The sequence below is a fragment of the Terrapene carolina genome, unplaced genomic scaffold (genome assembly GCF_002925995.2).
Source record: "Terrapene carolina triunguis isolate 2854851 unplaced genomic scaffold, T_m_triunguis-2.0 Scaffold88, whole genome shotgun sequence".
Lineage (NCBI taxonomy): Eukaryota > Metazoa > Chordata > Testudines > Emydidae > Terrapene > Terrapene triunguis.
This window is the reverse complement of record NW_020664439.1, coordinates 51,253,414-51,275,989: the sequence shown is the minus strand read 5'-3', so window position 1 is coordinate 51,275,989 and position 22,576 is coordinate 51,253,414. Positions and strand designations below refer to the sequence as shown.

Genomic DNA, 22,576 nt, shown 5'->3' with positions numbered 1-22,576 from the left:
TTTAAGCGCTCCTTTTGTATCTTGATCATCAAGGGGCCCCACTGGTTGTTTAGCAGGCTTCCTGCTTCTGATGTACTTAAAACATATTTTATTACCACCTTTGGAGTTTTTGGCTAACCGTTCTTCAAACTCCTCTTTGGCTTTTCTTATTACATTCTTGCACTTAATTTGGCAGTGTTTATGCTCCTTTCTATTTGCCTCACTAGGATTTGACTTCCACTTTTTAAAGGAAGTCTTTTTATATCTCACCGCTGCTTTTACATGGTTGTTAAGCCACGGTGGCTCTTTTTTAGTTCTTTTACTGTGTTTCTTAATTTGGGGTATACATTGAAGTTGGGCCTCTATTATGGTGTCTTTAAAAAGCGCCCATGCAGCTTGCAGGGATTTCACTTTAGTCACTGTACTTTTTAACTTCTGTTTAACTAACCCCCTCATTTTTGCATAGTTCCCCCTTTTGAAATTAAATGCCACAGTATTGGCCTGTTGAGATGTTCTTCCCACCACAGGGATGTTGAATGCTATTGTATTATGGTTACTATTTCCAAGCGGTCCTGTTATAGTTACCTCTTGGACCAGCTCCTGTGCTCCAGTCAGGACTAAATTGAGAGTTGCCTCTCCCCTTGTGGGTTCCCATACCAGCTGCTCCATGAAGCAGTCATTTAAAGTATCGAGAAATTTTATCTCTGCATTTTGTTCTGAAGTGAAATGTTCCCAGTCAATATGGGGATAATTGAAATCCCCCACTATTATTGAGTTCTTAATTTTGATAGCCTCTCTAATTTCCCTTAGCATTTCATCATCACTATCACTGTCCTGGTCAGTGGTCAGGTGGTCTATAATAGATCCCTAATGTTATATTCTTATTAGAGCATGAAATTTCTATCCATAGAGATTCTATGGAACATGTGGATTCACTTAAGATTTTTACTTCATTTGATTCTACATTTTCTTTCACATATAGTGCCACTCCCCACCCGCACGACCTGTTCTGTCCTTCCGATATATTTTGTACCCTGGAATGATTGTGTCCCATTGATTGCTCTCAGTCCACCAGGTTTCTGTGATGCCTATTATATCAATATCCTCCTTTATCACAAGGCACTCTAGTTCACCCATCTTATTATTTAGACTTCTAGCATTTGAGTACAAGCACTTTAAAAACTTGTCACTGTTTATTTGTCTGCCCTTTTCTGATGTATCAGATTCTTTTTTATGTGAATGTTTATCATCTGATCTGGCCCTTATATTATCCTCTTCCTTCCTCTGCTCCTGACTATAACCTGGAGATTCTCTATCATTAGACTCTCCCCTAAGAGAAGTCTCTGTCCGATCCACATGCTCCTCTGCAGCAGTCGGCTTTCCCCCATCTCCTAGTTTAAAAACTGCTCTACAACCTTTTTAATGTTTAGTGCCAGCAGTCTGGTTCCACTTTGGTTTAGGTGGAGCCCATCTCTCCTGTATAGGCTCCCCCCATCCCAAAAGTTTCCCCAGCTCCTAATGAATGTAAACCCCTCCTCTCTACACCATCATCTCATCCACGCATTGAGACTCTGAAGCTCTGACTGCCTACCTGGTCCTGCGCGTGGAACTGGGAGCATTTCTGAGAATGCCACCATAGAGGGCCTGGATTTCAGTCTCTTCCCTAATAGCCTAAATTTGGCCTCCAGGAGCAGCCTAAATTTGGCCTCCAGGATTAGGGTTAGGGCATGAGTTGTAAAGGTGCAGGACTGCAGGGCTTAATATCAGCCATGAGAAGAGGAGGAGATCCAACTAGCAAAGACTGCAGCAAAATCATCAATATCATTGTAAAAAGTATGTACATGTACTATGCAAGGAGTTACGTATATGTATTAGAAAATTATGTTCTTAAGCATGTAAGTTAAAAGCAGTTCACCAAAAGATGACAATTAGACAGATTCCTCCAGACAGGAGATAAGGAACATATATCTCTCTGTTGGGATATAAATTAAGCATTTTAAGCTAACACAATGGATGCCCATTTACAAATGAAGTCAAACATTTATGAAGAGATATGAATTCAACAGGGGTTTAGCTTCTTTATGAGTAAAGACAATGAACGTTGGAGGTATTTCTAGATGGCAAAGAGGGCACTGTGGCATCCTGCACCTACAAACTAAACAGACAGTGTGTTTGTTTTCATAGAAGGAGGGGCTCAGCCAATCTTGGTTGAAAACAATGAACAGGACTTTGGGCGAGAGAAAATTCTTTAGATAGGAGGTTAACCAGTTAGTTAAGTTTTGTCTCTAGATAGTGATGTTATGATTTTGTTTTATATGTAACCATTTGTTTCCAATATCCTTCTTCACTCTCATGTGCATCACTGGTCTTTGATAATAAACTTATTCTTGTTTTCACTGTAAGTGTATCTAAGTGCTGGTCTTGAGTTGAATCTTACAACCTGGTGTGTACTGTTCCTTTGAGAATATCAGGCCCAGTGCATGAGTGTTCAGTGGATAAAGGTCTGGACCAGTGGTTCGCAAACTTTTGTACTGGTGACCCCTTTCACAGAGCAAGCTTCTGAGTGCGACCCCCCCCTTATAAATTAAAAACACTTGTAAAAATATTTAACACTATTATAAATGCTGGAGCTGAAGCGGGGTTTGGGGTGGAGGCTGACAACTCGCGACCCCCCAGGTAATAACCTCACAACCCCCTGAGGGGTCATGAACCCCAGTTTGAGAACCCCTGGTCTGGACACAGGGAATGTTCCAAGTATTCAGGGGTTGGTGTGTGCATCTTGCTACCTGTACAGAGAGAATGAGGACTATGGAGGCCTGGAAGGTAGTGCTTGTGCTGCCAGAAGCTCTTCATTTCAGGAAGCAGTTCCACAGCAAGCACACACAAGACCCTTGTGTTATGTGAAGGGGTAAGTAACACTTCGTTATTCACTTTTCCACACCATTCATGATTTTATAGACCTCTATCATACCCCCCTCCACCGTAGTCATCTCCGAAACTGAACAGTTCCAGTTTTTCTAATCTCTCCTCAGATGGAAGCAGTTTCATACTCCTAAACATTTTTGTTACTGTTCTCTGTATTTTTTTCCAATTCTAATATATCTTTTTGGAGATGGGGCAACCAGAACTGCAAACACTATTCAAAGAATGGGTGTACCATGGATTTATATAGTGGCATTATTATATTTTCTTATTCTTTTTATCTATCCCTTTCCTAATGGTTCCTAACATTCTGGTAGCTTTTTTGACTGCTGCTGCACACAGAACTATCCACAATGACTAGATCATCTCTTTTTTGAGTGATAACAGTTATTTTAGACCCTATCATTTTATATGTATAATTGGGATTATGTTTTCCAATGTGCATTACTTTGCATTTATCAACATTGAATTTCATCTGCCATTCTGTTGACCAGTCACCCACAGTCAGCTTTGGACTTAACTATCTTCAGTAATAGTATCATCTGCAAACTTTACCACCTCACTGTTTATCTCCTTTTTCAGATCATTTATGAATAAGCCTAAGATTTAGTCACGGGTATTTTTGGTAAAAGTCATGGACAGGTCACGGGCAATAAATAAAAATTCACGGCCCATGACCTGTCCATGACTCTAACCAAAAATACCTGACTAAATCTCTACTTCCGGGGTCCTGCTGGTCTGGGGGCCCCCTGCTCCACAGCAGGGAGTTGACTGACCACCGGCTGCTGCTCCTGGGGACCACTCTCCGTCCGGCCCCCCCATGCTGCTGCTCCAGCCGCCCTGGGACCGCTTCTACTTGGGCGGTCCCCAGGACACCCCCAGAACTGCTGCTTGGGAGTTCCCCAGAGCCAGCCATACCAGCTGCTGTTCTGGCAGTCCCTGGAGCTAGCTGCCTGGGGCCACTCGAGCAGCGGCCGGTGTGGCTGCCCCGGGGACCGCTGCTAAGATGCTCCCCGGGGCTGCTGCTTGGGCCATCCCTGGGACCAGCCACACCCTCCGTTGCTTGGGTGGCCCTGAAGTGAGCCGCACTAGCCACTGCGGAAGTCATGGAAGTCGCAGAAAGTCACGGAATCCATGACTTCCGTGACTTCCATGAAAGAATCACAGCCTTATTCATGAATATGTTGAACAACACCGGTGCAAGTACAAATCCTTGGGGGTCTTTGCTATTTACCTCTCTCCACTGTGAAAACTGACCATTTATTCCTATCTTTTAACCAGTTAATGATCCAAGAGAGGACCTTCCCTCTTATCCCATGACTGCTTACTTTGCTTAAGAGCCTTTGGTGAGGGACCTTCTTAAAAGCTTTCTGAAAGTCCAAGTACACTATATCCACTGTATCACCCTTGTCCACGTTTGTTGACCCCCTCAAAGAATTCTAATAGGTCGGTAGAATAGAAAGTTAGTACTCACCGGAATGTTTTGTCTGTGGCCTCAGAGCCTTACCAGTCCAGAAGTATGAGATAATTTGTGTGTCTTGATCACCAATATTTTAAAACTAAGCTAGTAAATTTTAACTTTACCCACAAATTTCATCCTTTTCTGGATTATCATGCTAGTGGTGCCTGAACACCCAGACAATTATACATAGATAGGTCTACTGAAGTAATTGGTAGTTTTTAAAAACTTGCTATAATTTAAATTACAAAACTAAATTATTCAAAACATGGCCATTACTAATCCAGCATTACTTATCTAACATCCCCAATGCTATTATTCTTCATGTAATAAAACAGACATGGCTTTGTAGGAACTGAAAGTGATACTTATTCAAGACATGTGCCTAATAATAACCCCCTTACTGTATGATCAGTATTCTTATGTGAGTACCACATAAAAGCCAAAATAGATCAGATAGAACCTCCTCCCCATCTTATCTTTGTCAGAATGCATTTTCCATCACATAAGAGAAAATGAAGCTATTTTTACTGCTGCTAATTTTAAAATATGTAAAGGCATTTTAGTAGTAGCGGCCATTAAAAATACAATATTCTACAATAATGATTAAAAGAACTGAAGGGAATATGCATTATTGCAGTGGTGTGGATCATAACTGTAGAATACTGTATTTAAAAAAAAAATTAATGGTAAAGCCAATATAAAAATGACGTACTAGAAAAGTTACATTAACTAGTTCAGAGAGAGCAGTCATTATCTGTGACATAGAGTATATTTGGGTAAACTTCTAAACCAAAAATAAAATGTGGTTGTTACCTAAATTAAATGAAGTAGCAAGATCTTAAAAGATAAAACCAAAGAATGTTACAAATTAAGAAAATTCTATAAAACACTTTGAAATAATTAACCTCCTTATGTCAGCAGAGCAATACCACCAGTCTCAAAATGGATCTATAAAAATTAAGTTTACAGATGGAGGTTAAATATAACTTGGGAGTATTTTGATCACTTACTCAGGCCTTTTGATCCCATGTCGTCAGGGATCTCCTGTAGAGTAGTCCCCAGAGGGCAAGCAATAAAAAGATAATCACAAAAAAAAAAATAACTGTCAGTAATGTATAAAACTGGCGCTACGATAAGAGACAGTTTCAAGAACATTACAGGGAGACATAGATCTACAGAAATTTTTTTCACAGTCAGCTCCTAGGATTTAAAATGGCTAGCAGCTGAAGTGTTATCAGTGATGAAAAAGGCAGAGGGAGTTTATAGTAGGCAAAGATCTGAACAATCAACTTTATTTTTATTGTAAAAATAAGATTTCTGTTTCAAAAATACTTTTTTGCAATGAAGGCAATAAAGAATTAAAAAGAAACATCCTTAAAATTAGGACAGTATTACAATTAAAGATTAAAATAGAAAAATTTCAAGAACCAGTCTAAAGTGACTGGTTATAGTTCATTTATAATCTGAGTAACAGTTTTACAGCAGTGCACTCTCTATGAAGTTATTGATAAGGTACAATTAACAGAGTAACAGAACTTAGTTATCACCTCCAGTTACGCACATAATCGTCATCCCACAGTCCCATCCAGTTTGCGATGAACAAGGCTGCTCTTGGATTCCAAGAACAGTTAGGATGTACTGTAACAGCACATGAATCAATTTATTGATTTAAAAGGCTGTTTTGTCATTCGCATTGTTTGAGTTCCATTAACCTGTTGCAGCTCTTGAAACTGTCTCCAAGGTAACACCCTACTGGAAGCTAGCAGGCCCTTTGGTGTGTGTGTGTGTTTTTCTCTCCATTGGATTCCACGTACTTACGGTCAATATCACTGGTTTCTTGCTCACTCTGGTCCTTGTTCTTGTAGAAGGGAAATTTTCGGGAAAAGAGGTTCTTTTTACGCTTGTCATTGAATGACTGCTGAAGAAGAGAAGGAGGGGCAAAACAAAGGATGTCTAATGTCTGTGTGTACAAAGGCCCAGCCCCAGCAGCTTTGTGGAAGCTGACTCCTATAACCACATGATGCAGTTTATATTTTAATTTAACATCATCACCCCACCTCATCAGAAATAGAGTGGGCTTTTGGTTATGCTCAAACTCTCCATATTTTGCATGTTAACTACTGAAAGAATTGGAAAGCTGGTATCCATGGTTTATCATCTGTAGCCTTATGCTTCATAATTCAGATCCTTTGTGAAGAGAAAAAAGTGAGAGCCAGTAGGCTGCTAAAGCCATCAAAAGTAAAACCCATTTGATAAATAGAACGGAGGAAGTCACAGATATTAGCTAGTACAGGGGTAACCAGGTATTCACAGCATTATCTGCTTGTAAAGGCACAACTATATATTTGAATGACAGCCAATGTATATGAAAGCAAAATAATTAAATGCTGATACTACTTCCAGGAAAAAGAGTGATGAAAATAACAATTTTACAAAAACAATAGTTTTGTCCGCTTAAAACATTCATCATCATTTAAAAAAAAATCTCTGCGTTTTCCTTAAATCTTCTGCATCAGCAATTTCTCACAAATTCATGGCAAGAAATGAACATTGCAGTGGGAAAGTCCACATCCCAGTGCCAAGATCCATTCTTAACACATACTTGTTTCATTTGTTCAGATTGTTAATTTTTCTTCAGCATTGTGGGGATGGGGCATAGAGGTGGAACTGACATTTTAGAAATCAGACACTGCAAAGCTCAGGATGGTATTCAGCAAGAATTAGGAATTCTGGTATTGATGTTGCTGAAGGATTTGTACAGCTCAGATGCTTTATCCTGATTTAGTGAGGATTTTTTTTTACTCACAATTTTTTTTCCATTTGAGCTCAAGCTATTATTACAATCCTAGGCTACTTTACAAATAAGATGAATATACATCTTTATGTACATTGTATGTGGAAGATGGCAATATAGATTTAACTAAAATTGGTGATGTCTACTGCTGAAAATATGATGGAAGCCTCCCATCCTTACAGCGTAGTTCTATTCTGGAAAGTGACTATATTGAAATGGAACCTTCTTACTGTGCACAACTGCTCCCTGTATCATTACGTGACTTGTTTAATAAGCAGTCAGTCAGTGTACTTCATCTGGCCTGCAGAACTTCTGTTACTGGTGATGCTGTGAAAGGAGTGGCTGAGTTTGCAGAGTTTATTTCTAAATTAAAAACATGTGATATGGAAACTGTGCCAGAAGCATGGAGCAACACAATGCCATGCCATTTCTACAGAGCCATTTTTCAAAGTAAATTCTTCAAAAGAAAGTACTGGTTTTCAGTTCATGCTATAAGGATTCTATTAATAGTTATTCTAGAATCTACAGCATAACTGCAATATGTTTTGTCCATCATATTTTATCCAGTTTGATCATACCCTCCCTTAATCACAATATGATCCAGATGAAGGTAAGCCTTATTGGAAGAAACATGTACAAAATGCTTTTTTCTTCCCTACCATTACACCATGTGGAAGGAGATATAGCAGCAATTAGGGGGTCAGGCAGCGCTGTGCTTCTTTGACTTGCTGTGCTCTTTTTTCAGGGCTAGTGCACAACCAGCACAATGATAAACTTGGCATTTATTCAGTGAATGCCTGCAGTGTATCATGTAGTTTGCACTCTACTACAATGTTCACAGCCTTTCCGGCCATCTGCTTTAACACAGACTTGTTTAGCAGTGTCAGATGCTGGAGGATGAACTGATGTCACCACTGCCGCTGTTAAAATAATGTATTTTGTTATTTAAATATTACCAAGTGCAAAAAAGGCATATGGTACCAGTGGAGCACAATAAGGCCTGTCAGAGAAGGGAGAGTTCTGGAAAAAACAACACTAAAAATATTAAGTAGGAAGTTCATAAAAGCCCTTAATTGGTTCGCATCAGTGACTAGGAAAACTAGTATTCAGCTGTGAGAAGTATCATCCTGACATATGGGCACAAGAACTGGCACCTAACCAATCATATGTTTGCATGAACTACAGGTGGTATGGGCAGGATTCTGGGCTATGATCCTCTTGAGCTTCAGTATCTAAGCTGATGGCAGCAAGTCATTGCTACTTCAGCACAGAGGTCCATCAATCATTCTTAAAATTGAAATTAACCCTAGCTCTCACAACATGTATGTAACATGGATTTCCACAAACGGAGGTCTCACATAACAAATACAACTGCAGCACGAGGGAAAGGCCACCATGGAGCATAAGTCAGACAAAATGTCTCAACTTCAAAAGAAGAACATTATGGAAAGCTCTGACAAAATTTTGGTGCAAGTCAAATAAGGCAGAAAGATTTAGCTATTTTTGACAATTAGAACAACGCAGTGGTGCTTTTAATGCACTTCTGGTAGAATACTCATTTTTGTTTAGCTACCTTTTAAAAATATTTGATAAAACTAATCTTTGATTTGACTTCCTCTACAGTAAATTTTATTGACTTAAAACCATTTAACAATAATTTCATATACTGCATGTATAATGGTCAGAGTCAGTTTCATTGCAAAATAAATAGTAATAATGTACTGATTTTAAATAAAACATTAGCCAAAAGATGATTTAAAAAAAAGATATGATTATAAAGGCTAGAGAGAATTGCTTATTAGTCGTAGGCACATTAATTTTATAAATATTTCATAAACCCATTGCAAATTATGGATAGATTACACAAGAAAGAATTTGTTAAACACAGAAGAAGCACAAGCAAAATGAGATAAATGTGTATATTAAAAGAATAGACAAGAAACATGATAATCATGCAAGCTCCAGTTTCTCAGTTTTCCTTAGAATAAATGGAATTGGCATTTTAATGTTTTCTCTCATTAATATTATATTTAGAGCTGCAATATTTACTTTATCATCACATAGAATCCTTTAAATAAGAATTCTTGATACATGTCAAAGTAGTATAATATAATACATACGTGAAATACTGCAGGTAGATATCTTTCATACAGTTACATTGGGGGAAAATACCCAATGACAATTACAGTGAGGTACTAAGTGTATTTTAAAGAGAAACTGAAATATTAAAATTTTCAGCTGAAGCAAAAGACTATGAACAGTTTAAGATTAATGAGTGCTTGGAACAGGAAACGTTATTATAGAGAAAGAAATGCAGTTCTCTATCAATGGCAAGCGTAGTTTGTTTTTCCACTCAGTATTTCATGCATATTTTTGGTGCTGTGTTAGTACACAGTGACTGTGTACGAACTTTGTTACAGTCAACATACAAGACTATGATTTAAATACACAGTTAATTCAGTTAACTGTTTACAATTTTATGGTAGACAAGTTACAAAAACATGCGATTATCTTCTCAAGGAATATGCTGTATGGTAATGTTTTGCAAAATTATTCTAATTCAATTAAAAACAATCACTACAAATATTTAAATGTCTAAAAATGTTCCTTTTGCAACTATCACAGGTTGCGGATGTCAGTTACAAGTAATGTGAAAAACTTGAAAATTAACGTATAACTTTATCACTGTAAAAAAAAGTAATCTCCTCTATGGTAAAATGTTAAATGCTATAAAATTAAAGAGTAAATTCAAAATATATAAAAATTACTGCACCCTCAGTTGGCATGGTATAATATTCCAATACGTAATTTTGCATGTACAAACTGAAAAAATATAAATAATGATCAGAGTAAGTCTCAAGGCAGTATTAAATTTGGCCGTCAGAAAGTCACTAAAGGTATTTGTTTCCATCTAAAACAGAGTATGTGCAAAAATGCAAATACACATTTAAGTGCATTTTACTATTAATACAACTAATTAAAACTTTCAATATGTAACATGGGCATAGCATGCATTATCTAGTAAGCAGGTACCCAAACAGGCACTGTTTAAACTGCTCTGTTGAAAGCACTGATTAAACAAAATTCTTTTGAGGTTGCTCAGTTGAAGATATGCCTAACAGTACACCAAGCTATCTTACAAATACCAATGAAAGGCACATTGCATCTGCTGACAGGAACCATGTAGTAAAAGAAAGCAGAAGTTGCTCCAATAAAGATAAGTCCTATTTTATCAGGACTATATATTCATATTCTTATTACTTTGTCCCTTCAATTTGATTCTGTGAATTTATACAAATCATAATATCTAACTTACTAAGTAAACACAATTAAAAAGAAATCTTTGGGATCTATAGCAGTAGCCTACTCTGGATATTACTGCATTAGCGCTCTCCACTTTTAAAATGATTATAATAAATAACTAGAGTATTTATTTCCAAAGAATTATAAAGCATATTTTGGCTAAAATGTCAACACATTAGTAATTTAGGTAAGTCCTTAAACTGAACATGTATTTTAGCTATGCTTATTAGCATATCAGTAGTTGTAGAAGATCTGGAAACATCTGTTACAATCCCTATTTTAAGGGGTTTGATTTGACTAAAACTGGAGTATTTAGGAAAGATATGGACAAATTGGAGAAAGTCCAGCAACAAAAATGATTAAAGGTCTAGAAAACATGATCTATGAGGGAAGACTGAAAAAGTAGGGTTTGATTAGTCTCAAGAAGAGGAGACTAGGAGGGGACATAACAGCAGTTTTCAAGTACATAAAAGGTTGTTACAAGAAGGAGGGAGAAAAATTGTTCTCCTTAACCACTAAGAATAGGACAAGAAGCAATGGGCTTAAATTGCAGCAAGGGTGGTTTAGGTTGGACGTTAGGGAAAACTTTCTGTCAGGGTGGTTAAGCACTGGAATAAATTACCTAGGGAGGTTGTGGAATCTCCATCATTGGAGGTTTTTAAAAGCAGGTTAGACAAACACCTGTCAGGGATGGTCTAGATAATACTTAGTCCTGCCATGAGTGCAGAGGACTGGACTACATGACCTCTTGTAGTTCCTTCCAGTTTTACAATTCTATGATTCACTCAGGGCTCAAAATGATCTAAATCATTGCAGAATACAATTATATTCTAAAATTTGAAAAATGGTGAGGCTATCTTAAACATGGTAGTAACAGATTTTTCCTGAGACTATTTTGGACGGTCATGCATTACAATTCTGTTTTCTGAGCATTTGTAATAATTTGGTGAAATATTAGTTTCCTAAATATTACCTCAGGGTGAATTTTTACCATTTTTTCCTCTAAAACAGTTTTTGACATGCATAAACTGCCCTTCAGTTTCTGATGAACCAATAACAAATGAATCAATAAATGTTAACCTAGAGTTTTTGTTAACTGACAACGAGAATCTCTCTCACATAGTCCTTAAGTGACTCAAAATGTAGGTTTATTATCCTCAGACAGATCTACTGACAAAAACTCTTTAGACTTCTTCATTATTAAAAAAATACTGTATAGGGTAGCCACTGTTTAAAATGAAGGAGCAAAGTCACTCTCTCCTCCAAAAAAGACCATTAAGGCTCTGGTCCCATTAAAGACCCATAGCTTTCAAATACTACATGATTTTTTTTTTTTTGGCATTAATCTATCACCATATAGGACCATTTCTATTTATGGCTCTCTCTGAATATTATATTAACAACAACATTCACTCCTAACCTAGTTTTTCAGACACATTTGGGAACACTGGCAAAACTGAATCAGACTTGTTTATAAAATTACTAGAGTTGTCGATTAATCATAGTTAACTCACGCGATTAAATCGCTATTAGCTGCAGTTTTAATTGCACTATTAAATAATAAAATACCAATTGAAACTTATTAAATGTTGTGGATGTTTTTCTACATTTTCATATATATTGTATTCTGTGTTATAACTGAAATAAAAGTGTATATTATTTTTGCTTACAATTATAAACAAAAGAAATAGTATTTTTCAATTCACTTCATACAAGTACTGTAGCGCAATCTTTTTGTCGTGAAAGTACAACTTACAAATGTAGATTTTTTTTGTTACATGAGTGCACTCAAAAACAAAACAACGTAAAACTTCAGAGCCTACAAGTCCACTCAGTCCTACTTCTTGTTCAGCCAATCAGTAAGACAAACAAGTTTGTTTACATTTACAGGTGATAATGCTGCCCTATTCTTATTTACGACACACAAAAGTGAGAACAGGGATTTGGCATGTCACTTTTGCAGCCGGAATTGCAAGGTATTTACATGCCAGATATGCTAGCCATTCGTATGCCTCTTCATGCTACAGCCACCATTCCAGAGGACATGCTTCCTCGCTGATGACGCTCATTAAAAAAATAAGCGTTAATTAAATTTCTGACTGAACTCCTTGGGGAAGAATTGTATGTCCCCTGCTCTGTTTTACCCACATTCTGCCATATATTTCCTGTTATAGCAGTCTCGGATAATGACCCAGCACATATTGTTTATTTTAAGAACACTTTCACTCCATATTTGACAAAACGCAAAGAAGGTACCAATGCACTCGACCCAAGGTTTAAGAATCTGAAGTGCCATCCAAAATCTGAGAGGGACGAGGTGTGGAGAATGCTTTCAGAAGTCTTAAAAGAGCAACACTCGGAATCGGAAACTACAGAATTCGAACCACCGAAAAAGAAAGTCAACCTTCTGCTGGTGGCATCTGACTCAGATAACAAAAATGAATATGCGTCAGTCCGCACTGCTTTGGATTGTTATCGAGCAGAAGCCATCATCAGCATGGACGCATGTCTTCTGCAATGGTGGTTGAAGCATGAAGGGACATGTGAATCTTTAGTGCATCTGGCATGCTTATTAAGTTTGCAGATGATACCAAACTGGGAGGGATTGCAACTGCTTTGGAGGACAGGGTCATAATTCAAAATGATCTGGACAAATTGGAGAAATGGTCTGAGGTAAACAGGATGAAGTTTAACAAAAACAAATGCAAAGTGCTCCACTTAGGAAGGAACAATCAGTTTCACACATACAGAATGGGAAGAGACTGTCTAGGAAGGAGTACCGCAGAAAGGGATCTAGGGGTTATAGTGGACCACAAGCTAAATATGAGTCAACAGTGTGATGCTGTTGCAAAAAAAGCAAACATGATTCTGGGATGTATTAACATGTGTGTTGTGAGCAAGACACGAGAAGTCATTCTTCCGCTCTACTCTGCGCTGGTTAGGCCTCAACTGGAGTATTGTGTCCAGTTCTGGGCACCGCATTTCAAGAACGATGTGGAGAAATTGGAGAGGGTCCAGAGAAGAACAACAAGAATGATTAAAGGTCTTGAGAACATGACCTATGAAGGAAGGCTGAAAGAATTGGGTTTGTTTAGTTTGGAAAAGAGAAGACTGAGAGGGGACATGATAGCAGTTTTCAGGTATCTAAAAGGGTGTCATAAGGAGGAGGGAGAAAACTTGTTCACCTTAGCCTCTAAGGATAGAACAAGAAGCAATGGGCTTAAACTGCAGCAAGGGAGGTTTAGGTTATATAAATAAATTAATGGAGATATCCTATCTCCTAGAACTGGAAGGGACCTTGAAAGGTCATTGAGTCCAGCCCCCTGCCTTCACTAGCAGGACCAAGTACTGATTTTGCCCCAGATCCCTAAGTGGCCCCCTCAAGGATTGAACTCACAACCCTGGGTTTAGCAGGCCAATGCTCAAACCACTGAGCTATCCCTCCCCCCATTAGGAAAAGGTTCCTAACTGTCAGGGTGGTTAAACACTGGAATAAATTGCCTAGGGAGGTTGTGGAATCTCCATCTCTGGAGATATTTAAGAGTAGGTTAGATAAATGTCTATCAGGGATGGTCTAGACAGTATTTGGTCCTGCCATGAGGGCAGGGGACTGGACTCGATGACCTCTCGAGGTCCCTTCCAGTCCTAGAATCTATGAATCTATGAATATCTTGCGACACCAGCTACAACAGTGCCACGAGAACGCCTGTTCTCATTTTCAGGTGACATTGTAAACAAGAAGCAGGCAGCATTATTTCCTGCAAATGTAAACAAACTTGTTTGTCTGAATGATTGACTGAACAAGAAGTAGGACTGAGTGGACTTGCAGGCGCTAAAATTTTACATTGTTTTATTTTTGAATGCAGGTTTTTTTGTACATAATTCTACATTTGTAAGTTCAACTTTCATGATAAAGAGATTGCATTACAGTACTTGTATTAGGTGAATTGAAAAATACTATTTCTTTGGTTTTTTTTACTGTGCAAATACTTGTAATCAAAAATAAATATAATGTGAGCACTGTACACTTTGTATTCTGTGTTGTAATTGAAATCAATATATTTGAAAATGTAGAAAACATCCAAAAATATTTAAATAAATGGTTTTCTATTACTAACAGTGCAATTAATCGTGCGATTAATTTTTTAATCGCTTGACAGCCCTAAAAATTACCATTTGTTAAATTATAATTTTTAGAATGAACTGGTTTTGTCTGACAGACGTTTTAATTTTTAACTGTTATAATTAAATAAGTAAAGTTAAATCCACATACATAAGCCATTCAAGCATGTTACCACCCATATTCATGAAAAAAATAATTAACATTTCATAAACTCACCCCTTTATCTCCTCTCATTTTGGAATTAAATTTCACTGTCTTTAAGCGGGCTCTTTCTTTCTTCTCAACCCTGTATGAAAAATGCAAAAGGGAAAAATGTTACTCTCTCAACGTGATCCTTATACTGCCAATCCTAATGCTATAAAATACTACAGCTTTCATATTCTAATCATCTGTTGAAGATGTGCTTGCAGCATGATGGGATGAGATGTGCACACATACACATATTCAGTCTGCACAGGGCAATATGAGAAAAATTAATTTTAATTCTCAAACAATATACTGTAGATCAGGGGTCTGCAACCTTAAGTGGTGTGCCGAGTCTTCATTTATTCACTCTAATTTAAGGTTTCGCGTGCCAGTAATACATTTTAACCTTTCTAGAAGGTCTCTTTCTAGAAGTTTATCATATATAACTAAACCATTGTTGTATGTAAAGTAAATAAGGTTTCAAAATGTTTAGAAGCTTCATTTAAAATTAAATTAAAATGCAGAGCCCCCTGGACTGGTGGCCAGGACCCGGGCAGTGTGAGTGCCACTGAAAATCGGCACATGTGCCATAGGTTGCCTACCCCTGCTGTAGATTCTGAATGGCAGGGATCCAATAAGGACAGAGACAAATTAGAATCTTTTGGCTATGAGGCCACAACTTTCTTATTATTCTTTAGTTTAAACAAGGAAACTTAAGGCACTCTGTCCAGGCAACAGAGCTAAATGAAGGAAAGCAACAGCTATGCTGAGCTGTCACTTTCCTTCCTTCACTTTTGATACCCAAATCCAGAGCATCCTGTTATTTCCCAGGACTAACTCAGGCCCATAGCCAGGGTCGATAAAAATCAATGATTTTAAAAAAAAAAATCAGATTTTTTTTTATTTAATTTTTTTTTATAAAATATTTTTGGAGGAAAAAACCTATTTAAAGACTGTTTTAATAAAGATACATTATAGCTCAAAGATATCTCATCATGGAATAGGGATTATAAATTCTAATTCTATAGTATGAGACAATATATTCATGTAATGTTTAAGAAAAGTTTTGTAAATGAGTTCCAGTAGTTCATGGATTAGGGACCAATACTTATGGGGTTCCAGTGGCTTCTGTATATATTATTTAGGTTAATCTTTCTATCTACCCAATGGGACTCAGTGATGCTTAGCTTTGAAGTTCTCAAACTGTGGATTTGGGTCTCCAGAGATAACCTGCTTGTTAACAGCAAAAATGTTTTAAGATAGATAAATATTATATAGAGGTGAGAAATAACAGACCTCAACCCTATTGTCCCTCTGCAAATTTGTATACACAGAGTCAATCCCTTACCTCTTTCTAAAAGTGCAAAGTTTCAAAAAAGTTCATTGATTAGAAGATTGTTGGGGATGGAATAGATCTGGACAAGGAGAAAAAGTCTGGAGATAAATGTGAGAAGGGAGGGACAGGCAGTAGAAACAAAAGTGAAACTGTTTGAGCAGCATATTCCAGAAGTCTTGAGGTCTTTCTGAGTGTAGCCTTCATTGATTTGAGATCTACCATACCATTCTCTCACTAGAAGAGAAAATCTATAATAGCAGCAAGCCGTAAGAGAAACCCAGTGTGGGAATATTTTAATGAAGTTCCTCTACCTGTGGGTAAGACAGGCATGCGTGTCAAATGCAAATGGTGCAACAAAGAAATGCAAGGCCTGGTTGCCTGAATGAAACAACATCATGAGAAGTGTTCCTTCTCAGGAGGAAGCTGCGTTGAAGATGATGAAAGGAACATGTCTGAACATGCAGGATCTTCAGGTTGGTAAATTTTTTTATTTCATACTTCTTTCTTAAGGACTGCCTGTCTTCCTTCTGGACTATTCTTGAATTCTCATGTTTGAGCAAAGAATATAGTTGTGATAAAAAAAGAAATAGCTGAAAAAGGCAGATCTTCCTTTTACAATTTCACCTTTAAAGTAGTACTGACTGTCAATGAATGCAATGAGTAATACCTAAATGAGCAGTATGGTAATAATAATTAAATAACTGCATTGACTTATTTTGTTTAGGAGAATCCATCCTCAACATACAGGATTCTGAAGACTATCCACCTTCAAGATCACCATCATTTTCTATAGTTTCAGAGTTATCTGCCAATGATAGTATTTCAGTCACACCATGTATGTCACATAGCCACAGTATATCACCTGTAGCAAAAAGAAAAAAAAATCTCCATCGTCCAGAAACAACCATAGATAAGTTTGTGATAAGAACAAGCAGATTACAAAAAGAGATAATTGATGAAAAAATTGCCCGGTTTGTTTATGCAACAAACTCTCCTTTCCGTATGATTGAGAACCCACACTTCTTTAACATGGTTCAGTCATTAAGACCAGGATACAGTCCACCCAGGATACAGTACAGATGTCGCAGGAAAATTGCTGGATAAAGTGTATGAAAGAAATTGAGCAGTGTGCAAAAGGTCTAGAGGGTGAAATTGTTAACCTGAGTCTTGATGGGTGGAGCAATGTCTACAATGCTCCTGTTGTATGTGCTTGTGTGACAACAGAAGACGGGAATGTCTTCCTTACAGAAACAATTGATACATTAGGAAATGCACACACAGCGGAATACTTACAAGAAGTAGTAGTAAAAGCTGTAACAAACTGTGAAAAAAAGTTCAAATGTCTAGTATGCAGCTTGGTCACAGACAATGCTGCAAATGTATCCAAGATGAGAAGAAATTATTTAGAAGAGAGTCCCAAGCTAATAACATACGGTTGCAGTGCTCATTTGATGCACCTCCTAGCCAAAGACTTCAGTGTTCCAGAAATAGAGGCTAATGTTGTTGAAATTGCAAAATACTTCCGTAACAACCACTTTGCAGCAGCTGCTCTGAAAAAAGTGGGAGGAACCAAGCTAACTCTCTCACAAGACGTGCGATGGAACTCAGTAGTGGACTGTTTTGAGCACTATATCAAGAACTGGGCTAATTGATGACAGTTTGTGAACAAAATCGTGAAGAAATCAATGGCACTGTCACAGCCAAAGTTCTCAACATTGGGCTTAAGAGAAATGTTGAACACATGCTGAGTACCCTGAAGCCTGTTTCTGTAGCCTTGAACAAAATGCAGGGAAATAGCTGTTTTATTGCTGATGCTGTTGAAATATGGAAGGAACTGAGTGAGCTCTTAAAAAGAGAAATATGCAATGACAGAGTTAAATTACAAGCATTAAAAAAAACGAATGGGACAAGCACTGTCTCCAGCTCATTTTCTTGCAGATATTCTCAATACTCGGTACCAGGGTCAAACCTTAACTGCTGAAGAAGAGGAGTTGGCTACGACATGGACATCCAACTATCATCCCTCCATAATGCCTACTATCCTAAACTTCAGAGCTAAGGGTGAACCATTCAAGAAATATATGTTTGCTGATGATGTTTCAAAGAAAGTCACACCAGTGAACTGGTGGAAGTCACTTAAGCATTTGGATTCAGAGACTGTTGAAGTGATAATCTAATTTTAACAGCAGTAGCTTCTTCTGCCGGTGCAGAAAGAATATTTTCTTCCTTTGGACTAATTCATTCCAAATTGAGAAATCGTTTGGGACCTGAAAAAGCAGGAAAGCTTGTTTTTCTTTTCCAGATTATGAACAAACAGGAAAATGAAGGTGAAGACGACTGAATTAGCTGCAGAAGCCAATATTTTAAGTTTCTCATGTTGACCTGGCTGACATAGTCGATTTAATTTTTGCTTTTTAAAAAAATATTTCATTTAACTATTTTAGTTAAAAGCAATTTGAACAAAAACAAACCTGATTTTAAAAAAACCATGAATGTTTAACTAAATTCAAAAATGCATGTGCTTGTTTTGTTAAAATATTCTCTGTCTGCTGTTGAAGAAAAAAATCCAGAATACATAATGCTGTTGTTTAAGTTAAATAAAACAATTTAAATGTCTGTCTGGTGATGTTCTCCTCTTAATACAGCATGACAAGAAAATCCTCCAAATATTAATGATTAACCTGTTGAATTGGAGATATTTATGAAGTCATTGGGAGGTGAACTATCTGCTTCAATTACCTTTGGTAAATGAAATTACCAAACAATCATTCATTTTGTGATACAGTTGTAAAACTAATCTGAAAAGTTTTCAAAATAAATCACTTTAAAAATGTATAGTGTGTACCTTCTAAAAATGAAACCTACATCTATCTCTGAGTTGTGAAGTATTGAGGTTATAACAACCAACAAGAATCATGTGCCAGCAATGCCCCTCTGCCATGTACATTGGCCAAACCGGACAGTCTCTATATAAAAGAATAAATGGACGCAAATTGGACATTAGGAATGGTAACATACAAAAGCCAGTAGGAGAACACTTCAATCTCCCTGGACATTCTATAACAGATTTAAAAGTAGTCATACTTGAACAAAAAAACTTCAAAAACAGACTTCAAAGAGAAACTGCAGAACTAAAATTCATTTGCAAATGTAACACCATTAATTTGGGCTTGAATAGTGACTGGCTCACTACAAAAGCAACTTTCCCTCTCCTGGTATTGACACCTCCTCATCAATTATTAGGAGTAGACTACATCCACCCTGATTGAATTGGCCCTGACAACACTGGTTCTCCACTTGTAAGGTAACTCCCTTCTCTTCATGTGTCAGTATAATAATGCCTGCATTTGTAATTTTCACTCCATACATCTGAAGAAGTGGGTTTTTTACCGACAAAAGCTTATGCCCAAATAAATCGGTTAGTCTTTAAGGTGCCACTGGATTCCTTGTTGTTTTTTTAACCAGCAAGAATGCGCTTTTATGTAGAAATCCATGATTACATTGAGTCTTCCTAACTAGTGATTTAAAGCATGATTTAAATCAATTTGATTTAAATCACATCCACCCTGTCTGTAGCTGTTCAAATGATTAGCCAAAGGGATAGCGAGGGTGGGATGGAGCAAGAAGAGGCCTGCTTCTGCCCCATACTGCCTTTTACGGGCCTCCTATACTGCCTGCTGGCCAATCCCACTCTTTGCCATTGCTTGTCTTCCAACAAGGAGAAGTAGCCAGTGGCTGACAGGTACAGTGATTTCAAATGGGATGTGGCTTAGCCTTCCTGCCCCACAATTTGGGCTGGCCTCTTTTTAATTTCTTTCAGTAAAACCATGTAAGATCACACTTCCATAACCGACTGATACATTTGTTATAAGACTCCAACCTCCAACCTAAGAAGCTGTGAAACAGAATAAAGCCCCAATCTTACAATGGGACCAACATGAATTCAACAGCAGGACTAGGGCCCAAATTTCTAATACAGTAAAAATGCCCGTTCATACATAGAAGTTATATATTTTAATAGGCAGATACCAACATCAAAAATGACAAATGGCTGGATTGTGAAACACCTACACAGCAATATAGGTTTTGCCATATTGGACCAGAACCATGGTTCATCTGTCCACTATCCCGCCTCTAACAGTACCCAGAACCAGAGGGGTGCAAGAAACCTCACTTTAGGCAAATGTGAGATAATCTACAGTCTGTATTAGATCTTCTAATCCCTTTAGTTAAATATTGTCTTAAACCCTGAAGGCTGAGATTTAACACCTCTTCCAAAATCTACATTAGCATTGATAACAACAACTTTGGATATTCTTTTTAGTCATACAAATGTATTTTTCACCTGTATTTTGGTGTGGCAGGCCATTATTTACAGATTATAATAATTCTTTAATTACTAATGTGTGCTACAGGATGTTTTCTTATAGTGTGAATTAAATAAACCAGTTGTTTTAAAACAGAAAACTTGAAAAACAAAGTCACCTGCACTTGAGTCATCAGCCAGCTCTCTAGCACTTGAGCTACAGGAGTAATTGCTAGTCTGTATTTAGTTCAGCCATCAGAGGAGGGAGGGTGTGATACAAAGCTTCCAACTGGGTGCCACAACTGCTTGGGAGACAGCATAGCATACTATAGAGCATGAATCCTGGTTTCTAGCCTTGGCTCTGGGAGAAGATAGTGGGTTAGTGGTCAGAAATCGGATAATCTGAAAAGGAGTTTGGCCTAAGAGAGAAGATTTGAGTCTACCATATTAGATGCCTCTCGTGGAATCCGGGCCATATGGGTGCCAATGGGAATTTTGCCACTGATTTCAATATGGACAGGATTTTCACCATTGGGTTCTAATCTTGACTGTGCCTACAGCAACTCTATGTAACCTCTCTCAATGGGGTGACACAATTGCTTTCTAGGGTTGGGGTTAAGGGTCTTGGAAATAATAAGATTGATGAGGTGCATGGGAAAAAAACACTGTCTGAGATTTTGAACTCATGGGCGCCTGTTTCCCAGCTCAATTAACTTTCCTCCAGACATCTCTTTCCCTCTCAAAGTGGATACGTTACATCATCACTGCTAAATATACCAGATGCCGCTTGATTTCTTTTCAGTTATTGAGAAAAAGTTAAAACTCATGTCACAGATAAATACCTTCAATATAAATTATATTGTATTATTCAGCACACAAGGCGCAACATTTTGAGCATTGCATAGATATCAGAGTGATACATTTCTTGCAAAGGATATCTTCCCCTCCTCCCCAACCCCCCAAAAAACAAATCGTAAGAAAAACTTTGAAAAAGGGTCAATTTAGAATTACTATTTTTTTCTGTATCATCCCAATTTTCATCAAACCACCATGAAAAATTAAAATAGTACACAAAGTTTACTATGTTTCATTTTTTGGTCATTTTATTGAGATTTTCACAAAATAAAGGCTTAAAGCTCTTTGTAGTGGGGCATCTGCCCCACTTCCATGTTAGAGGGGGCTGCAGCAGGCCAGTGGGCCTGCGCAGACTAAGAGCCAGTAGGAAAAGGGCTTATTGGAGACAGCCAATCAGGGACAGGCTCGGCCATATAAAAAGGCTGCTCAGGGAGAGAGCAGGCAGTCTGTCCCAGGCCTTCGAGTCCCAACACCGTTAAACTCTTGTTAAATTTAAAACTTCTGACTTGACTAACTCTGGAGTCATGACCAATAACTCCATAAGAAACAGTATTACTTTCTACTTTTTAATTTGTAGATGTCAAAGCAGTTAAGGGAAATGAAGCACGATTAAACCCACTTTTAACGGCAGCACAAAGAGGTTAAGTGACATTCACAAAGTGAGAGTTGGGAATAGAACCCAGGTCTCCTGTCTTCAGCCATGTGCTTTAACCCGGAGGCTGCAAATGTCTCTTACTAATATGTAATAATCTAGTGTAGTGCTGACTGGCATACTCTTCCAGTTTCTCATAAAAACACTTTGGAGGAGCGGATGAGGGACCATTAAATTGACATGACACACTACTTAATTTGTGCATGAATACAACCACTATTTCAATGGCAAATATCTCAGACTGAACAAATACCATGAAATATACCTCCGTTTGCTCGGAATCACTCCAGTTTCATCACTTTCTCCATCTGGTGTCACCTGCCGTGCCTGCCACCACTCATCATCAGAAGCATTAATGACATGGAGGATGTCGCCAAATTTGAAGTTCAGTCCCTGACTGGGAAGGCCACTGTCTTTAGTCTTGTCGTAGTCAAAGAGAGCTCTAAATTCAGAAAAAAATCATTAAGTATAGAGGACTGGCAGGCACAAAACAGACGAGTCTGAAGAAACCTCATATTTTCCAATAAACAAGTCACTCAGAAGAGTCCATTTTAAATTACTTTTTTGGTTTTGAATATCTTTATAAAACAGGACTACTGAATTATTGTAATTTTTTACTGAATGCAGAATTTTTGGTTGGCCCTGTACTGAGTCATAG

The 22,576-nt window shown here is 37.7% G+C and overlaps 1 protein-coding gene across 13 annotated transcripts in view; it reads right to left on the bottom strand.

Moving 5' to 3' along the window:
* Positions 1-22,576, bottom strand: part of DLG1 (discs large MAGUK scaffold protein 1) — a 371,668-nt gene that overhangs the window by 42,080 nt on the left and 307,012 nt on the right. For 6 of the 13 annotated variants that reach the window (XM_026650147.2, XM_026650148.2, XM_026650154.2 and 3 more), the window contains 3 exons: positions 22,184-22,360; positions 14,800-14,869; positions 6,182-6,281 (listed from right to left, as the gene is read on the bottom strand). In XM_026650147.2, the coding sequence (XP_026505932.1) occupies positions 6,182-6,281; positions 14,800-14,869; positions 22,184-22,360 (347 nt within the window). Of the gene's footprint in view, positions 1-5,373; positions 5,408-6,181; positions 6,282-14,799; positions 14,870-22,183; positions 22,361-22,576 lie in introns of all 13 variants that reach the window. The other 7 variants (XM_026650152.2, XM_026650157.2, XM_026650153.2 and 4 more) reach the window with 2 other exon arrangements.